This window comes from Corylus avellana, chromosome ca7, assembly GCF_901000735.1.
Source record: "Corylus avellana chromosome ca7, CavTom2PMs-1.0".
Lineage (NCBI taxonomy): Eukaryota > Viridiplantae > Streptophyta > Magnoliopsida > Fagales > Betulaceae > Corylus > Corylus avellana.
Genome location: NC_081547.1, coordinates 3,968,537 through 3,985,910, shown reverse-complemented (window position 1 = coordinate 3,985,910; position 17,374 = coordinate 3,968,537). Strand labels below are relative to the sequence as shown.

The following is a 17,374-nucleotide window of genomic DNA, read 5'->3' as shown; positions in this document are numbered from 1 at the left end:
CAATTAAACCACAAATCATTTTCTACTATAATTTTCCCTATATAACAATACTCACACCCATTTTGCCAGTTGCATCAAGAAGCGGCAATTTTATTACATTCTCTTAAAAATTGATTTGACAATTCATATGAGATTTATCGCGTTATCTGTTAAACTGGCATGAGAGTTCACGTGACACTCGAATTAGTTCTCATCTTCAAAATGAATAGTAAGAGTGGTTCATCTATCTCTATAATCGGTAGTCTCTAACTATTGAGAGCCACAACCTGGCCGTTGGTCTCCTTCCATATAGACCCATGACTAGGTTGTTGGTCTTTATGGGGTGGTTGCGTGAGCCGGACTTATGTTGGAAAAGGAAATGGGGTGGTTGACGTCATTGGTGCGAGTGTGTAGACAAGGATAGAGGAGATGAGCCATGGCAGCATGATGGACAAAAGCACTAACGTAATAAAAAATAGGATTATGATTAGCAATATCACATGACATTGTCACGTCAATTTGTAAGATGTAGTAAAATCGACAGTAGAAGCGCCATTTTCAATGATTAGTCAAAGATTCATTGATTTTGGTGTGGGTATGGATTATGTGAAGTAGATGACAGCTCATCACCATTCTTGAAGCAACTCTTGACTTGATTAACCAGCAACATGGTCATGCAAATCCAATTGAAAGGGGCTTAATACAGTTGTTGCCTAATCAGAAGTTGTGTCATAAAATAGTTGCCTTAATTCTTCTATCTACATTTGTGAACATAAATGAATCTGTTGAGTGTTTTGCTTGCTCTAAACAGGCTGTCAAGCCCAGGCCAACCTTGAAGGTTTTTCTTTTCTCTTTTCATTTTTTGTTTCCTCTGAACATGCAAATATTTTTGGTCAAGAATTTTGGAGCCCTTTATCGAACAACAAAATTTCAGACTAAAATGTATCCAATCTTTTATAATTGACACATAATCATACAAGCAAAGAAAAATCCATCTAAGAAGTTTATGAGACAAACATAAAAGTAACCCTCTATTTTCTCTTCCTCCCTCAATGTCTTGTCTTGCAGTCAACCCCTCATGACTGGTAGAAGAAAAAGTGAAAACAGAGAACACTTGAAATAAATATAATCTGTCCTATTAATGTTGTCCAATGGCTTTGCCACAGCGTAAAGCATTAGAAGGAATGTCATATTCATTAGCAAAGCTGTGAACCGAAGTCCAGACCCTGAGATAGAGTTGTTGCCCAAGGTACTGCCTTTCCCATATTGCAGACCTCAAGTTCCACATGCCTTGGTTGTCCAAGGAGACCAATATAGTCGTCCAAGAGTTTGGATACACCTGCAAGAATATGCAATCACATTAGGAAAATAAAATTCAAAAAAAAAAATAAAAATCATCTGAAATAGACATTAGAATCATCAAATTATTTCTTATAACATAAGGGAGATACTAAATTTCCCGACTAAATTGTGCACTCTCCTTATCCCTGTGCTGACTGATGTGGTGAGAGGTACTTCATTAAGGATAATATGCAAATGGTCAATTTCTTTTGAGTTCAAAGAGAATAGTCAGATCCAGAGGATTGTTGCAGGAAAAGGACTAAACAGAGGTGGGCTAGTGATCAATGTTATTTGACTAGATAGTGCTCTTAGCAAATATGTTGACTGGATATGTGCATCTAGCACAATGCAGTATTTAAAGCTTCCAATAACACCAATGGCGTCTGTTGAGTCAATTTAACATAGTACTAGTTAAGTTGGACAGGGTCTAGCAATTATACTAAATGGGCTAAAGTCCTTCTATCAACTATCTGGTGTATTATAAATACAAATGCATGTGTGTGTGTGGACATTTTCTGGAACCTTCATTTTTTTCTGATTTAGGAGGATTAGATACCCTCTCAAAGTGATTATCTCTGGTGAAGTTTCAACATCAGTCGAATGAACAAAACAGATTCCAAACGTTTGCAGTCCCTATGACTCTTACAGTAGCAGCTAAATGGGAGCGGCTCCCCTCCCATTGGGAGCCTCCCATTTCCTCCAATTTTTGTTCAGATATATGACAAGTGGCCAAAATAAAATTCGAGAGTGACTATACTGCCATGTCAATCACCCAAGTAGACATAAGTAAATTAATGGTAGAATCTGTAAATCTCCACTTCCATCTCCCCATCAATCAGCATGAACCCACAAAACTCAGCAAATCTCAGACACTTCAAACCCCCAATTGGGAAACCGATCTGGCACCTTGTCTGCACGCTGCAACTCACCCAAAACGTCCCACTTTGTGCTCCACACCACTCCGCTCAGCACTCATCACAAGAAACCCAAACTCCGCGTATATAAAAAGGGGAGAGAGAGCACTCACGATTTTGACTTATATACTATGCTTCCCCTTCTTATCTACTTCTTTTGCACAAAAAGTCAACAGCTTTTTTCTCTAGATGCATGCATCTACTCTTCAACTCTACATTCAGCCACTTCTTTTCTCCATGGGATATAAACAAGTAAATTTTGTTAAGCTTGTGATTCCAGGTTGATGTCTAGGTCAGAAAGGAGACTGGCATAGGGGGCAAGTTGATTTGTGGGAAGTTGAGAAGCACTTGTAAGGAGAAGAGGGGATTCTCAAAAGCTCTCTTAAAACTTGTATGGGGAAAAGAGGGGCAGAGCCAGGCATTCCAGTTATGAACCAGAAAAATATGAACTGAATCGTACATCTAGATTCGTTTAATTACCTGAGCAGTATGCCTAGTCGAAGCATCAACTAGATTATAGCTTTTTCTGTTGGCTGGTGTCCACTGTCCGGAACCATAACTGCATTGATGAAATAATAATTATTAGAACCTACTTAACTCACGAGAATTAAGACAAATGTAGCAAACTGTCTTACCCAACAACCCAGAAATCATAACCATCAAGATGCCAAGATTGTATGGTGTTTTCATTGTTTTGGAAAACAACTTCAAGAAAATCATGGAGGGATGCTGGCACAACAGAGGTAGCTATGAATGGAGGACCACTAGAGGGAAGCGACTGGATGGTATCTACGCTGAAGACACCGGGGATGTTGAAATAATCAGCAAGTTTCAGAGGGGTGTCAGGATTAATGTAGGAGACCCTGTTAACAGCGTAACGCTTCTTTCCATTTATCAAAGGTGCTGAATTGGCCAACACAATTGTCTTTGTTGGAGTTATCCTCCCGTAATGGTATGAGCCCTGAGGATTAGGCCTCGCTGCACTTGCTGTCAAATTCCACCTTTAAGGAGAACAAATTTAGAAGGATCAAAACCAAATCATTATACTATAAACTTGTATCTCCAATTATTCTAAGACTTATTCTGCAAAAGGCTTCTTATTATCATACCTGAAGGTTCTGGCTTGCTGCATAGACCAGTGTATTTCGTAAGTAGGACCAGTGGGCAAGGGTCCAGAGACTGGGGTGTGAGAGTTTGTGTAGTGTAAAGCTGCACTTGCTGTAAGAACAGTCTTAGTAAATCGTGTAGATGCGACAATGTAGTAATCCCTTGGAGGCTGATTTAAGGTTACTAAGACAGCCACAGATTGGCCCACATGTACATCAAGAGAGTCGTAAATGTTTTGAACAGTATGAGATCCTTCAACCTCAACTAACTTCAATTTATGGCCTTGAATCCTGAAGTTCAATGAGGTTGACAAGCCCACATTTGAGATCCTGAACATATAGGTTTTGCCTGAAAGATTAAAAAGCAGATAGATGTTGGCAAAGCATTTTCGATAAGAGCGTAAATAAGATTTACTCAGAGAACTAAGACTTAGCCAGGTGCTAAACTATTCTTCACTGAATCAAGAATATAGTCATTCAAATATTGAAAATGACCTTGATCACCGCTGAAGGTATTCTGACCCTGGCCATTTATAAGGACCCCATCAGGAAAGGGAAGAGATCTTCCTGCGTCCAAAAATTGCTGTAATGTCTGCAAATATCATGAAAATTTATGAAAAAGGCCTAAACAAGACAGGTATCGTCAGGAGCACTACAAGAATGTAAATGTGCAACAGTCAACTATGTTTAGGTATCAGGTAGCACTAAACCAATGTTCCTAGAATGTAGAGAAGGTGGCCAACATTCGCAATGAAATGATTGCCAGCCATTAAATGATCTAAAGACTAACCTACACACAAAAAATTCACCTTACCCTGTTTGATTGCTGAGATATCAGCAGAAAAGAAAAGAAAGACTCAGAAGCTTAAACAACCACTTCAGCCCAAACCTATAATAAGTCTTCTAGTTTTTTACCCAGTGATCTGAACTATCAGATGGAGCTCAAATTTCAGCCCAAGTAAAAATAAAATAGTAATGCCAAGGAAGACTGGCCCATTTGGTTCTAAGACAAGTGGAATGAACCATATCTAAAAAGCTTAACTATATAGCAGCTGATTTACATGCAATGCTATTGTCACAAGGAAAGCATCTGTCTTGATTAGATTCACAAATCCTATTAAAATGTTGACATCCTACAGTGCTGCTTTGGCATATTCATAAATGATTGTAGGAGACTTTATTAACTGGAAAAGTATATTTAAGTACTAAAACATAGAGCTCATTTAACCATCTCTCAAACAGATGCACATAAAGAATGCCATTCCTATAAAGGAGAGCAGCGTTCAATAAAATATTGTGAGTAAAAGCAAAGAAAAAAAATCCTGCTGACCTTATGGTTAGTTTTATACCAATCACCAATAAGCAAAGTGAAATCTCCATCAGGATTTGGAAAAGGGATTGGTATCTTAGGTCTCTCATACACATTAATTCCTCCAAACCCTCCAGCAGCTTTGTGCAGCAAAGTTGATGGGAAATATGTGTACGACCCAATCTGATCCTTAGTTTGAAACTTGTAAGTGTAGTTAGAGTTTGGAGGGATAGGGCAGTTGGTACCCAATACTCCATCTTGCCATGAGTTCTTCCTTTGTTTAATACCATTCCTGCTTGTCGTAAAACAAGTAATCAGTAAGCCACATTATTGATTTTAATGTCACACTCAAATAAACAGATATACAGCCTACAGGAAAAGAACAAGCAAAAGCAGATTTCAGATCATACTAGTAACAGTCCTTCAAACCAACCTACAACTAAGGCTGGCAATTTTTGACACCACCAGTGAACCCGAGACAACCTAACACGAAATTAGTGAGTCAAGGTGAGGGGTTTGTCCGCTTAATTAAATGGGTCAGGTTAGGGATGACCTATATAGTATTATACTCATGTCTTGATACAACCCGAACTCGACAAGCAATACTAGAATTGGCAATTTTTGACACGACCTACAAACCCGATATGAACTCAACACGAATTAGCGAATTAGGGTTGGGGGTTAAAATTAACATATATAGTCTTGTGCTCATGCCTCGACACAACCAAGACCCGAATCGTAAACACAAATTGTAACTCCTACCTACAACATTAGTGCATCTCTCCATTCAATTTTACAAAGCTAAGCAGCAAAGTGGCATAGACCAAGTAGGAAAATAAAAGAAATTAAGGTTTTGAAACACCCAGGTACTTAATTGGAAGACTTTGGGAGCATAGAGTAAGGTAAACCATCAAAGAGGTCACTGGAATTCTATATATAGCATACTGAACTGTCATTGCAAAACATTAAAGGAAGAAAGATGGTGCTAAGTAGCTGAAACTTTCCGAATTAGACCAATCTTATTTCCTCCGTTCAATGTTCATCACTTATCAATTATATCTACTTACCAAAAGAAAAGGTACCAAAGACATCGAAGAAACTATCAAAAGTGAAAGTTACTCAAAGAAGAAAAATTGTTGTCTTCCCCCACACTTCAAAATTAACAAATTAATAAGTTAACATTACATGGAAACGTACATTAGGCAAGTGGACAGCAGAAAAACTCACCATGTCAGCAGAAATGGCTGGTCCAACTTGTTGATGAGGTTGAGAATGATATTGTCATTAGTCACCACATCGAGTCTAGGACCAGGAAACTGGTTGTTGATAAGGATTACCTTCAACAATCAAAGACTAAAACTTTAGAAGTCCGAATCTCCATCTCTTAGATCTAAGAGTAGAAGAACAGTAAAATTACCAACCTGTTGGGGAACACCCAGAAGATAACGAGTCCCATAGGTCACAGTCCAGGTATAAAACCTATATGGGTCGTCTGCTTTCACCAGAGAAACACCCAAAACAGCTAAAAACCCACAAATCACATGGAGCAAGACTGCTTTTTCCATTGAATCTGCAAAGTTTGCCACTGAACAAAGCCACCATTAGTCACACATTACCAAAAATAGATTGTTAACTTCTTGAAGAGAAACAAATAAGAACCATTACCAGATAATGGGGGTTCTGTTGTTTTGTGTCACAGTGGAAATGGTGGCAGAGACAGACAGCCTTAAATAAGAGCAGCGCGGGAAGAAAGCTTCACTGGGTAAATGTGAAATTTTCCTAGTACTGCGGCAATTTCCTTTTTCCCAGTTGGAATTTCTTTTTGACCATTTGTTCTTTTTATTAACCAAAAATGCCTATTTTTAAGGTTGCACTGTGCTTGGATTCGGCGCACTCGACGCGTTTCCGCGTGATGATTAATTTTTGCTTCACAGTGAAGGGATTCCTCTCGAACACTCTCATTCATACTCAATTTCTTTCCTTTTTTATTAAAAAAAAAAAAAAAGATATCATTCATGAGTCATGAGTCATGAGTAGCGTAAATGCGGAAGACACGGATGGACGGTTGAACCTTAAAGCCCCCTCCAATCTCGCCCTTAATTGCTACACCTAATTACTTTATAAATTTTCTTTACTAACCCTTTATATTTTTGTTTAATCATTTTTAAACTGAGAAGTTGGAATAATTATTTCCTCTTCTTCTTTTGTTTTTGGGGGATCAGCTCTTTTGGAAGAAAGTTCATGAAAATGATAATTATGGAGCTTATGATAAATGTCTTATTGGGGACAACATCTTTAAAATCAAGATACCTAGTAGATGAAGGACCTGATGAAAATATACTTAATTTTTAACTACATTTTTATTATGTAGCATTTTTTAAGCGTTTCAATACCTAAAAACAACCAAAATTACGTAAAATATACACAATTAAATGCAATAAAATTAAATATTAACCATAAAATAACTTTAATTTATTTCGATGAAAATAGAAAAAAAAAGTCATGTTTCCTTATTGGGTGACTCGGTTGATAGGTGCAGCGCACATGTAAACCACCGAATGTCTTTTGTCACATGCAGGTCCGAAACTCACCGCTGGTCTAATTAATTTCATTTCGTTTTCTTCCCCCTTTTGTTTTCCCTGCTTTCTGTTAGCTTTTGGAAATTACTGGATTGGCATTGGCAGCCTGTAAATGCTCTGTTTCCTTATTTGTCTTGGGCGGCAATTGTTTTTCCTTTTTTTTAGATGAGAAAGTACAACGGAAAGCACTCACAGAGCGGAAACAGACTAACAAAAACACAAAAACAAACTACATAGGGGGGGTTTTTCCTGCTGTTAAGGGAGATATCAAGAGAGGAAAACATGCTTGAAGGAATGTTATCGAAGGAACGGGTCAAAACGCTGACGTTAAGTTGTGAATGTGAAAATTTGCACTTTTAAGCCGTTTAAATTTTATAAAAATTTTGAGCAACTTAAGAGAGTGAAGTTGCAAAACTCACCTATCTTGAGCGTCATTCTTAAAATTCTGTGAAATTTAAAAATCTAATAACAAGAAATCCTCATTAGTACTGAGAAGACCAATAATTTTGTGAAGGAATCTCCTTCTATGGTGAATATGATTATATCAAATTTGTTTTCTATGGAAGATATTGCATGCTAAAAATACTCATTTTTATTATTCACAAGGCAGCTCAGGTCAATGCTGCCCGTCTCATTGACAATTGAAGGCCTATAGTTGAACAGCTATGTTCAGCTCAAAGAGAGTTGACTAAAAACCCCGTCAGCAAATCAAAGCGAAGAGAAATCACATTAAGCTTGATTATTTATTTTCTAAGCAATCACCTAAGCTTGATTAATGTAAATAATATCCCAACCTTCCAAGAACCGACGTGCATGTGATCGATCGGTATGATAAGACCCCCGGCCATGTGCTTCACAGCTAACCATATTAATTCCCCAATAACTCCCTCCACCGGACCACACATCAAAATTTTTGATAATAATTACAACGAAAGTCAACCATATATATGTTGGAGAAAATCTTAACCATTTGATCACACTTACTACTAAATGAACTATTAATCTTAACCATTAAATTGCACTTGATCTAATCCTGGGATTCGGTAGATCGATCATATTAACAAAGTCCAAAACGTATAAGTAAATTTATTTATAATTTTAAAAATCTTTTCAACAAACTAATCCCTAGGTAGAAAAGTTGAACAGCTAGATATCGGAGGTGTTCGAGACATAGTCCGAGGATTTTTTTTTTTTTTTTTTATAAAAAATTATCTCGTTTGATAGTACGAGGATATTTGGTGTTTTTTTAATGACCAATTATAATAAAAGACTAGTACTTAATTATTTTGCATGCTTGTTGCACTACTTGTTTTCTTTTTATTTTTTAAATGGTAATTAGCGTGGTACTTACATTAATTAGGTCGGTGTGACCAATTCATCAAAATCTTGGAGGGAAATAAATTGATTAGTCTAAATTATCCCCAAATAGATTAACCTTAATTTATCTACATAATCAAAATGAGGGATTCAGCTATTTTAGTTGAAACTGCGACACTTAAGCCAGAAAAAAAAATTAAAATTAAAATTAAAATTAAAATCGACATCTAATATATATAGAAAATAATTTTGTCGTTCGTCCAAAAAGGAATACAATTGGATTATCCTTATGACTTAAAATGGCATCCAATTTCGATCTCCCTCTCTCTCTCTCTCTCTCTCAGAGAGAGAGACAGACAGACAGAGAGAGACAATGGTGGTGACTGGGTGGGGTCTGCAAATGATGGGCTCGTGAGCTAAAGGATTTTGATTTTTGACCTACACACAGACATGGGCACAACCATCATCACGTGCTGTTCATTGAACATGACTTTGAAAAGGACCCCCAACGGATGGGAGATCAAATTAAAAAAAAAAAAAAAAACCCTTATCTTGTTGAAAATGAATGTGAGAATTATATCAAGATCTTGTATTAATATCAGATCACATTTTGATTTCCACCAAGGAAAAGAACTCTTATTTCTTGCATGGCCATCTGAAGCACATTCACTAAGGAAGAAAAAACAGTTCAAGCAATAAGTGATGTCTTCATTATGATGTTTGGTCGTGATGGAATTTAAGAGTTAGAGTGCAAGTAAAGTGATTATGGGAAACATAATTAATGGTGATCAATGCAAATTTTGTAATTGTTGGATTGGGTTGCGAGTAAATGCAAAATAAGTGAGAATTATAAGAGTGGCGTCGGCTTGGTGCTGATAGGAAAAGTGTCATTGGAGAGCTAAATTTTGTGACCCGAAGAATGAAGACTCATTTTCTTTTGCGTAATGATATATATATCACACTACTATCTCACTATAATAATATGATATTGCTAATTTATTATTAAATTTTTCTTTCTTTCTAAAAATGGATTGACAATGCCATGTCGACATAGTTAGATTATAATGTGATATATATATTTAACATACACTACTATTTTCTTTTGTGCTCTTTGTGACTATTCTCCAAAGAAAAATGTGATATACCATATCCACATTTTACTTTTATATCACTGAGATGTAATCGTGTATATCAGTCTTTAGAATTTGTTTTTAATAATAATAGTTAAGGGTTAATAAATACTGCCACATCAAACTATAATAGAATGAAATTTAAATAGGGTGTAATATATAGTATTGCTCTTCCCGAAAACCATGGGGCATCTCTTCTTCAAGTGTCGTTTCTCTCTAGTTCTATGGCACCTCTTTCCGTGGCCCCTAAACTTGAACTTCCTCTCCCATCTATCTATCAATATCTCACTGGATAGCTCTCACTGTTGACCTCAAAACAAACTGGTTTATACTTTTTGTGTAACCTCCCAAATCATTTTTAATATATATATTTCATTTGCCTATTAGTAGCCTTAACAGCTGCCATTAGCCTTAAGATCGACCATAGTAGCCTTAACAACTGCCATTAAAAGTTTTTATTCTCTAAAGCTTTTTATTGCAAACTTTCTTAATAAGAAAAGTCCCTATATGGAGCACGAATGTGAGAAAAGTTGTCTTATATTTTACTTCCCTTCCTCTATATATATATATATATATATTTTTTTTTAATCTTTTTTTTAATCTTTTTGACCCATTGCAAAAATAGCAACCACTAAGAGCATATCCAGCAATTTTAGTTAAAATAAGCAGTAAAAAAGTGCAAATTTTTATTTTAGCTATTATCTTTTCTATACACACTTCAACAAATTCTCTATTTGTATTTAAATATTATTTTTCAAATTGAGAGAAGGAGGAGAAAGAGGAGAGAGAAGAAGGAGAAAAAAATAATTAAAAAATCTTAAAAGGTGCTACAATAAATTTTCATTACTATAGCAAATTTTTCAAAGCTTCTTATTTTGAAGCATTTGCTAGACACGTAAAGTGACTCATAATAGTTAGGTAAATGCTAGGTGTTTTTCTAATATTCTTCTTGTGTCAATTTCGTCCTATATGAAAATTATTTTATGAGCCATATGAAGTCTGTTGGAGACACTCCATAATCCACTAAAGGTTGTAGCCTGACATTTAATTCCACTATTTAAAAGGCAGTTAACATCTTAAAAAATGATCAAACATAGAAATCTATAAAATAAATAAATAAAGAACCTCAATTCTAAGATGTAATAGCCTCTTTTTTTGGAGAAATGATAAGGGTACTAAATCTTTTACTAAGAGAGTCTTATCAAACTAATGTGTAGCTCATTCATTAATACTCGTTACATTTTTTTTAATTAATTGTTTTATTTCTCTACAATAAATAAGTTACACAGCAGTTTAGTAAGCCTCAATCTCTTTGTAAAAAATTTGATACCCCTAGCATTTATCCTTATGTTGCCATGTAGTTCTACTATTTCACATATTATCAGTCCATGAATAAATACTCAATATATCTTGTAAATAAACGACAATCATCAAAAAACTTGCATGATTCATTGATTCATCTATTGTCTACTGAAACAACAACATCCAAACGACCACGATTCACCTGTCGATTTCTACACAGAAAATGTGGGCCGGGCTTCCCTTAAAGTTTGAAAATTTGTCTAACTCGGGCCTGATATCGTACCCATTCTGGTTCGTACTCTGTAAGATTTTTGGGCCGTCTTTCAGGTAATAATTTATTAATGACTTGAAGATTATTGTCCATGTCCGTTAAGTGCATATGGATCGGAATCTCGATCTGCACACAATTTGGACAGCCTATAGGGAGGGGCTGCTGTTTATACTTATTTTATCAGAGATAAATGTAAAAGTAGTTTGTATAGTTGCGCTGTAAAAAAAAAAAAAAAACTTCACTTTAGTCTCCCGAACTTCTATTCGATTTTACAAATTCTATGAACTTCTAAATCTCTCATTTTGGATCCTTAAACTTTCAATTAGAACCCTTTCATTAATTTTAACTGTTAAAAATACAAAAAAAAAGACCAAAATGTCATTGATTTTCATTTTTTTTGGGGAAAAATATAAATTCAGTCCTTGTGGTTTACCTAATTTGTAATTAACTCTTTGTGGTATCAAAATAAACTCAAAGGTCTCTGACGTATGCTAAAAAAATAATTTAGTCCCTACAGTCAAATTCCTATCACTGACTTAACAGATTTTCATAGCGTAAAACACTAGAGCCAATATAATTGTGATACTTATCCTATTTAAGTCAGTGTTATATTAAGAAAATTTGTTAAATTAGTGGACGGAATTTGATTGTAGTGACTAAATTATATTCTTGGCATCTCTCAGGGATCTTTGAGTTCATTTTGATACCATAGGGAGTTAATTGTAAATCAGGTAAACCACAAGTACTAATTTTGCATTTTTCCCTTTTTAAAAAATAAAAAAATAAAAAAACGTTTTGGAAGTTGAAATTTTATACAAAAGTCAAGGGTATAAACGTTATGCAACGTTTAAAATTTGACGGAGGGGTCCACATTAAGAGTAATTAAAAGTTCAGAGGTTCAAAATAAGAGATTTGGAAGTTCAGAGAAGTTTATAAAATCGAGTAAAGTTCAGGAAGCCAAAGTGAAGTTTTCCCAAAAAATAATTAAGAAGTTATTGGACATTTGACAGATTTCATTAATATGGTATGCTAGGATTAATAAAATAAAGGCACATGTCATTTTCAATAAATAAAATATAAATATGTAAAAAAAAAAAATATTTAAACTTAAATTTTTTATTTTTTTTTTAAAAAGATACACATGGATGCACCATGTGTGGCTGCGTGCTCAATATACGTAGCCAGCTAAAGGTGCCACAAGCGCTGCAAGGCTTCCACGTTTCCTTTTACTCCGCACGTGTAGCCCTAAAAACCACTCTGAGTATATACTAGCCATGCACGCTTCACCGAAACCAATTCAATAAAATTCCAAAAAAAAAGTAGTGCGTATAACACGTCTCCCATCTTCATTTTCAGCTTCATTTCGATCTTCAGACATGTCTAGTAGTACTTCATCACAATCTTCATTGCCCGCTTCAGGTAATTAAGCTTTCACTTTTCTTTATGTCCCCTACACGACAACACTGATTCTGTTTTCGCACAGACGCTCTGAGAGATAAAATCCTATGGAGGAGAAAGAAGCAAAGTGTGTTGGTTCTCTTAATTGCAACAGCAACATGGGTGCTTATGGGAGTCTATCACTTCAACTTCATCACTGTTATTTCTTGGGCAATCATGTTCGTTGTTGTTTTACTCTTCCTTTGGGCCAATATTCTCAAACTTCTCGGCAAGTAAGTTCCTCCTCCAATCAACTCCTTTCTCTTTTCCTTTTGAATTGGATACAAAGCCAAATTGTTGAGTCCTTGATTAATATCATCAGAGATCCGCCAGAGGTGTCGGGGTTGGAAATTTCAGAGCAACGGGCATTTGAGATGGCGAATATGATTCGAGCATGGATGGAGGAAGGAATCCGATGGATGTTCCGCGTGAGTGCAGAGAGAGAGTGGTATGTCTTTGCAGGAACCGTTGCTGGTTTGGGGTTACTCTCCTATGTGGGAACTCTCAACGATCTCCTAACACTTATTTACACAGGCCAGTAATCTCTTTCACTCTCGCATTATTCTCCTGTCTAATCACTCTCTCTCTCTCTCTCTCTCTCTTTCAACTTTAAAGTGGGGATTTGGTATTATTGCAGGAATTGTAATGGGCATGACTGTTCCAGTATTATATATGAAGTACGAGGACAATATAAAGAGGCATGGGGAGAGGGTGAAGGGGCAAGCCAGAAGATTCTATGACAAGGTTGATGAGAAGGTGGTAAAGAACATAAAGAACAGGGTTGTCGTAGAAAAGGAGGAGGAGGAGAAGGTTGAATAGTTGCTTTACTCGCATAAAGGACGTGTATGTATATATCTTCTTTAATTACGTTATAATTAGCAGCTTTTTGGCTATATATTGATTCCTCATGTAATTTAATCTCGTTTTGTATAAGGATGTAATTAATTAATTATGAGATGGTTTGTAAGCTTAGTCAATATGCATAGGATAATAGGAAGGTGTCGTCTTTTCACCATATTTTGCCTGATTGTAATGAAGAGCCAATGATAAAATTTTGTGGACACCAAGAAAGGAAGCAATTGCCTAGTATTATTATTATTATTTTAAAATGAATATTATCATTGAATTGATAAAAGAGTAGGAAATGGAGCGTCAAAACTCCATCAACAATCACAAGATAGAGCTAATTGCTCAATTGAAACTATAGTTGTATCTCTCCATATTATATCACTGACATCTGTTGTAGCAGCTACTTTCACAAGTTGGTGTGCCGCCTCATTTGCTTCCCGGTAAACAAAACTATATACATTTCTACCTTGAAAAGATAGTAAAATACGCCATGTGCCTATGATTATGAATATGTAAATAATAATTCAATTTGGTAAATGTTATCCTTCTCAAGATATATTATTCTTCAGACGGAATTAAAGAAAATTACTTGAATCCCAATTTAAAAAAGAAAAACTTTATTCCTACATGATGGATTAATTCCTTTTATATTTCCACTCGAAAATAGTAAAATTAGACTAGTAAACGGTATACGGTAAACTGCAAGACTCAGTCGGAGTCGTCGGACAAATAGCGGAAAGATTCAAAGCGCACTACTGTGTAGGCCAGGGAAGAATAGGACCGAGCCGAGTCCATCGTTTCGCTTTTCAGTTTGTTCCGTAGGTTTTCCTGCGACTTGTTTCCCAGATACAGATCAAATGTAAATTAATAGACATTTGATTATTTGAATTATTATTTAAGGATAAATATAAAATTGGCTTTCGTGGTTGGCCTAAATTACAAACCACTCAATTTGGTATAAAAAATAATAATTTATAGGCTAAGTAGTTGGCCTAAATTACAAATCACTTTCTGTAGTATAAAAAATAATTTATAGGTCCTGATCAAAGGTATGTTAAAATAACAGTTTATTCATTGAAATCAATTTTCATTAAGTAAATTAACAAAACTTTGCGATGTTATACTCAATAAAAACGCGGCGTGTGTTATTATTAATTTCTTACTTTAAAAAATAATAATTAGAATTTTTCAAATCATTTTACGACGCCAGCTAAGATTACACGTTAGCCATCACTCCATGTCGTACTGTTATAGTAAATGAACCTAATCTTCTTATATCCCCAAAATTTTACTCCGTAATCCGGCCTTATCTTCATCTTCCTCAGCCGCTTCATAAAGTGCAACCGTCAAATTCTCACAAAATGCTTACAAATCGTGGCGAGGAAGATGAAAATGAGGGAGGGTTATGCACGGAGTAAAATATTGCAGATAGAAGAGATTATGTTAATTTACTGTAGCAGTATGATGTAACAAAGTAAAGGATTCTATTAAGTTATTTAACGAAGATTGATTTTTTTTTTAATATTAAAAAAAAAAATTGGCCACCCCTTGGTTTTAGTTTTAGGGTTTTTCTTAAGAATTTTTAGTATTTTTTGTTTTTTATTTTACTAAGGGTAGTTTTGTTATTGGGAGGAACATTGACAATGTTTTGGTAGTTTGGAGAGGACATTATTACAATTGAAAGTTTGAAGTTGAAATTGTCAATTGGGTGATAATTTAAGGGGAGTATGTGAACTTACCAAAAAAAAAAAAAAGTGTAAGAAAGTAAGATTGCATAGCATTAGTCTTTTTTAAAACGCTTAAAGGTGGAACACTCGATGAGGCAAAGCACACGTTCTAGAAAAGATTTCCTAGGCCCTATTCTTTCAAAGCAATTATATGTTTAATTAAAATAGAAAGTGAAAGAATAATACTATTTAATAAGCGACTATCATAGATGACGTAATATGAGTTCTTAATTTAATTTAATATATATATATTACAGGCCAGACACGTATCCTATTCTTCTCGATGTCCCATTTCGATAATGTTTTTCTTCAAATTAAATTATATAAAATTCTACGAACCAAAGTCGAAGCTGCATATATGGAAACCAACCAAATTGCAAATTTCCAGCTGTGAACATTAATTCTACGAAGCGAACTCGAAGCTGCATGGAAACCATCCAAATTGGTCTCCATAAAATGGAGGCTCGTGTTGGCAAAAGATAAAGCGATAGATCGAGCATATGGCAGAAGCTGTCATATTACAGGTAACTCTGGAAGCAGTAGCCAGAAATCTTTTAGAAGCTGTATCGGAGGCCAAAGAGAGAGCCTTTAGATTCGATGCCTTGCTGGCAGATCTCGAAAGCACAGTCATACGCCTACTTCCCAAGATCGCTAAGATCGAACGGCTAAACCGAGAGTTGGGAGAATCGCCCAAGGATGAAATCCAAAAGATTAAACAAGTTTTGGTGGATGCGAAGCAGATTGTTTGCAAGTGCTCCAAGGTATCTTGCTGGGACTGCTGCAGAAGGGACAGATACTCCAAGAAGCTGCTTCAACTCCACGCCGCACTTCGTTGGCTCATCGAAGTTGAACTTCCGGTTGGGCAGTCGGAGGATCTTATGCGGATCCTGCTTGAGGTGAAGCGCATTCGTCACACCAATATTTCTGCGTATTTCCTGATTCCCATGTTGATGAATCGGGGTACATTTGATAATGATGGTATTCCCAGAAGTGGGACGACAGAGGAGGATCAGTTGCCGGCGGTTTCTGGGTTCAAGAGGATTGTCCCGTCATCAATACCAACTCTTATCATTTCGCTTTTGAGTTTGTTCCGTGGGTTTCCATCCAAGTGGTTTCACAGATACAGAATTCTAAAAACATATTGAATACAAAACTACATTAATAATCCGACTAATTCTACAAGTTATTCTCATGTATTTATTTTTTTCTAGTAATTTTTAAAATTACCATTTGTGTCCTATAATCTGAACCGTTGAAGGAGTGCGGCAGGTAACCTTAGAAAATCATGGTATGATTAAATTCTATCAGTTTTCATTTGTATTTCTATTTGAAGTTGTTGCACTCTAATTATAAATTACTATGAAATTTGCATTCCCAAATATTTGTGTGTGCCAAGTGCCAACTCATGGGGGGTACACATAGTCATAGCCTTAAACCTTATTTCCTTCCCTGCTATCTGTTTCCTTAATGGCGAACTTCGAATTTCTCTCTTCTTCTCTAATTTTTCACCCTGTGGGACCCTTTCCCCACAATGACTTTGTCCATATGACGTGGGGCTTTCTAGATGGTTCAGCTGGCCACTCGTGCTTCAAAGCTAGAAATACGTAGGACCAAGAAGCAGAGAAACTTATTCAAATTGAAGTTGCTTACTTTTCCCATGCTAAATGTGGATTCTTTGTTTGAATATTGAATCAAATGGGCTGCGGTTCAAGTATTCAATGCCTCTAAAATTTATGGGAGTGCAAAATTTTTGTGCACACATGACTGCCTAGTGGACTGTTTTTAATTTAGCGTTTGGAAGCTTTCCCAATTCCTCTCATTTGTTCTCTTCTATTAACAGTAGAAAGAAGTACTGATAACAATTGAAGCCCAAAAATCTGAGGATTAATGTTTTAATTGTATCTTATATAAATAAAGTTTTCCTAAATAGATTGTGATCGGGTGCAATGAAGCTGCCCAAGACACCAAAGCCCCACCTTGCAAGTACCTGAGCATTCCAAGCCCTACCCACTTGAGTTTCTGCCTGATCAATGGCTAGTATTCAATGCTCTTTCACATGAGATTGTTCATTTAAGCTAAATAAAACTGGTATTAGAGAGAGTCCCTTCTCATT

The 17,374-nt window shown here is 35.7% G+C and overlaps 2 protein-coding genes across 2 annotated transcripts; one reads left to right on the top strand and one right to left on the bottom strand.

Moving 5' to 3' along the window:
* Positions 1 to 907: 907 nt before the first annotated feature.
* Positions 908 to 6,582, bottom strand: LOC132187422 (L-ascorbate oxidase homolog). Its single transcript, XM_059601726.1, has 9 exons — positions 6,315 to 6,582; positions 6,071 to 6,234; positions 5,877 to 5,986; positions 4,671 to 4,941; positions 3,836 to 3,932; positions 3,344 to 3,689; positions 2,870 to 3,235; positions 2,715 to 2,793; positions 908 to 1,318 (listed from the first exon to the last, which is right to left on the bottom strand). The coding sequence occupies exons 2-9, from the start codon at positions 6,212 to 6,214 to the stop codon at positions 1,118 to 1,120; spliced, it is 1,614 nt and encodes a 537-aa protein (XP_059457709.1). The 5' UTR covers positions 6,215 to 6,234; positions 6,315 to 6,582; the 3' UTR covers positions 908 to 1,117.
* Positions 6,583 to 12,566: 5,984 nt separating this feature from the next.
* LOC132188662 (reticulon-like protein B13) lies at positions 12,567 to 13,756 on the top strand. The gene is made up of 4 exons (XM_059603181.1): positions 12,567 to 12,667; positions 12,732 to 12,918; positions 13,008 to 13,219; positions 13,323 to 13,756. Exons 1-4 carry the CDS (start codon positions 12,625 to 12,627, stop codon positions 13,502 to 13,504), a joined length of 624 nt encoding a protein of 207 aa, XP_059459164.1. The 5' UTR covers positions 12,567 to 12,624; the 3' UTR covers positions 13,505 to 13,756.
* Positions 13,757 to 17,374: the final 3,618 nt, after the last annotated feature.

Coding starts and splice junctions, on each gene's coding strand:
- LOC132187422 (XM_059601726.1), bottom strand. CDS start 6,214: ATGGAAAAAGCAGTCTTGCTCCATGTGATTTGTGGGTTTTTAGCTGTT. Junction 4,942..5,876: donor CAGCCATTTCTGCTGACATG/GTGAGTTTTTCT, acceptor TACGACAAGCAG/GAATGGTATTAAACAAAGGA. Junction 1,319..2,714: donor CGACTAGGCATACTGCTCAG/GTAATTAAACGA, acceptor ATATTCTTGCAG/GTGTATCCAAACTCTTGGAC.
- LOC132188662 (XM_059603181.1), top strand. CDS start 12,625: ATGTCTAGTAGTACTTCATCACAATCTTCATTGCCCGCTTCAG. Junction 12,919..13,007: donor ATTCTCAAACTTCTCGGCAA/GTAAGTTCCTCC, acceptor TAATATCATCAG/AGATCCGCCAGAGGTGTCGG. Junction 13,220..13,322: donor CCTAACACTTATTTACACAG/GCCAGTAATCTC, acceptor GTATTATTGCAG/GAATTGTAATGGGCATGACT.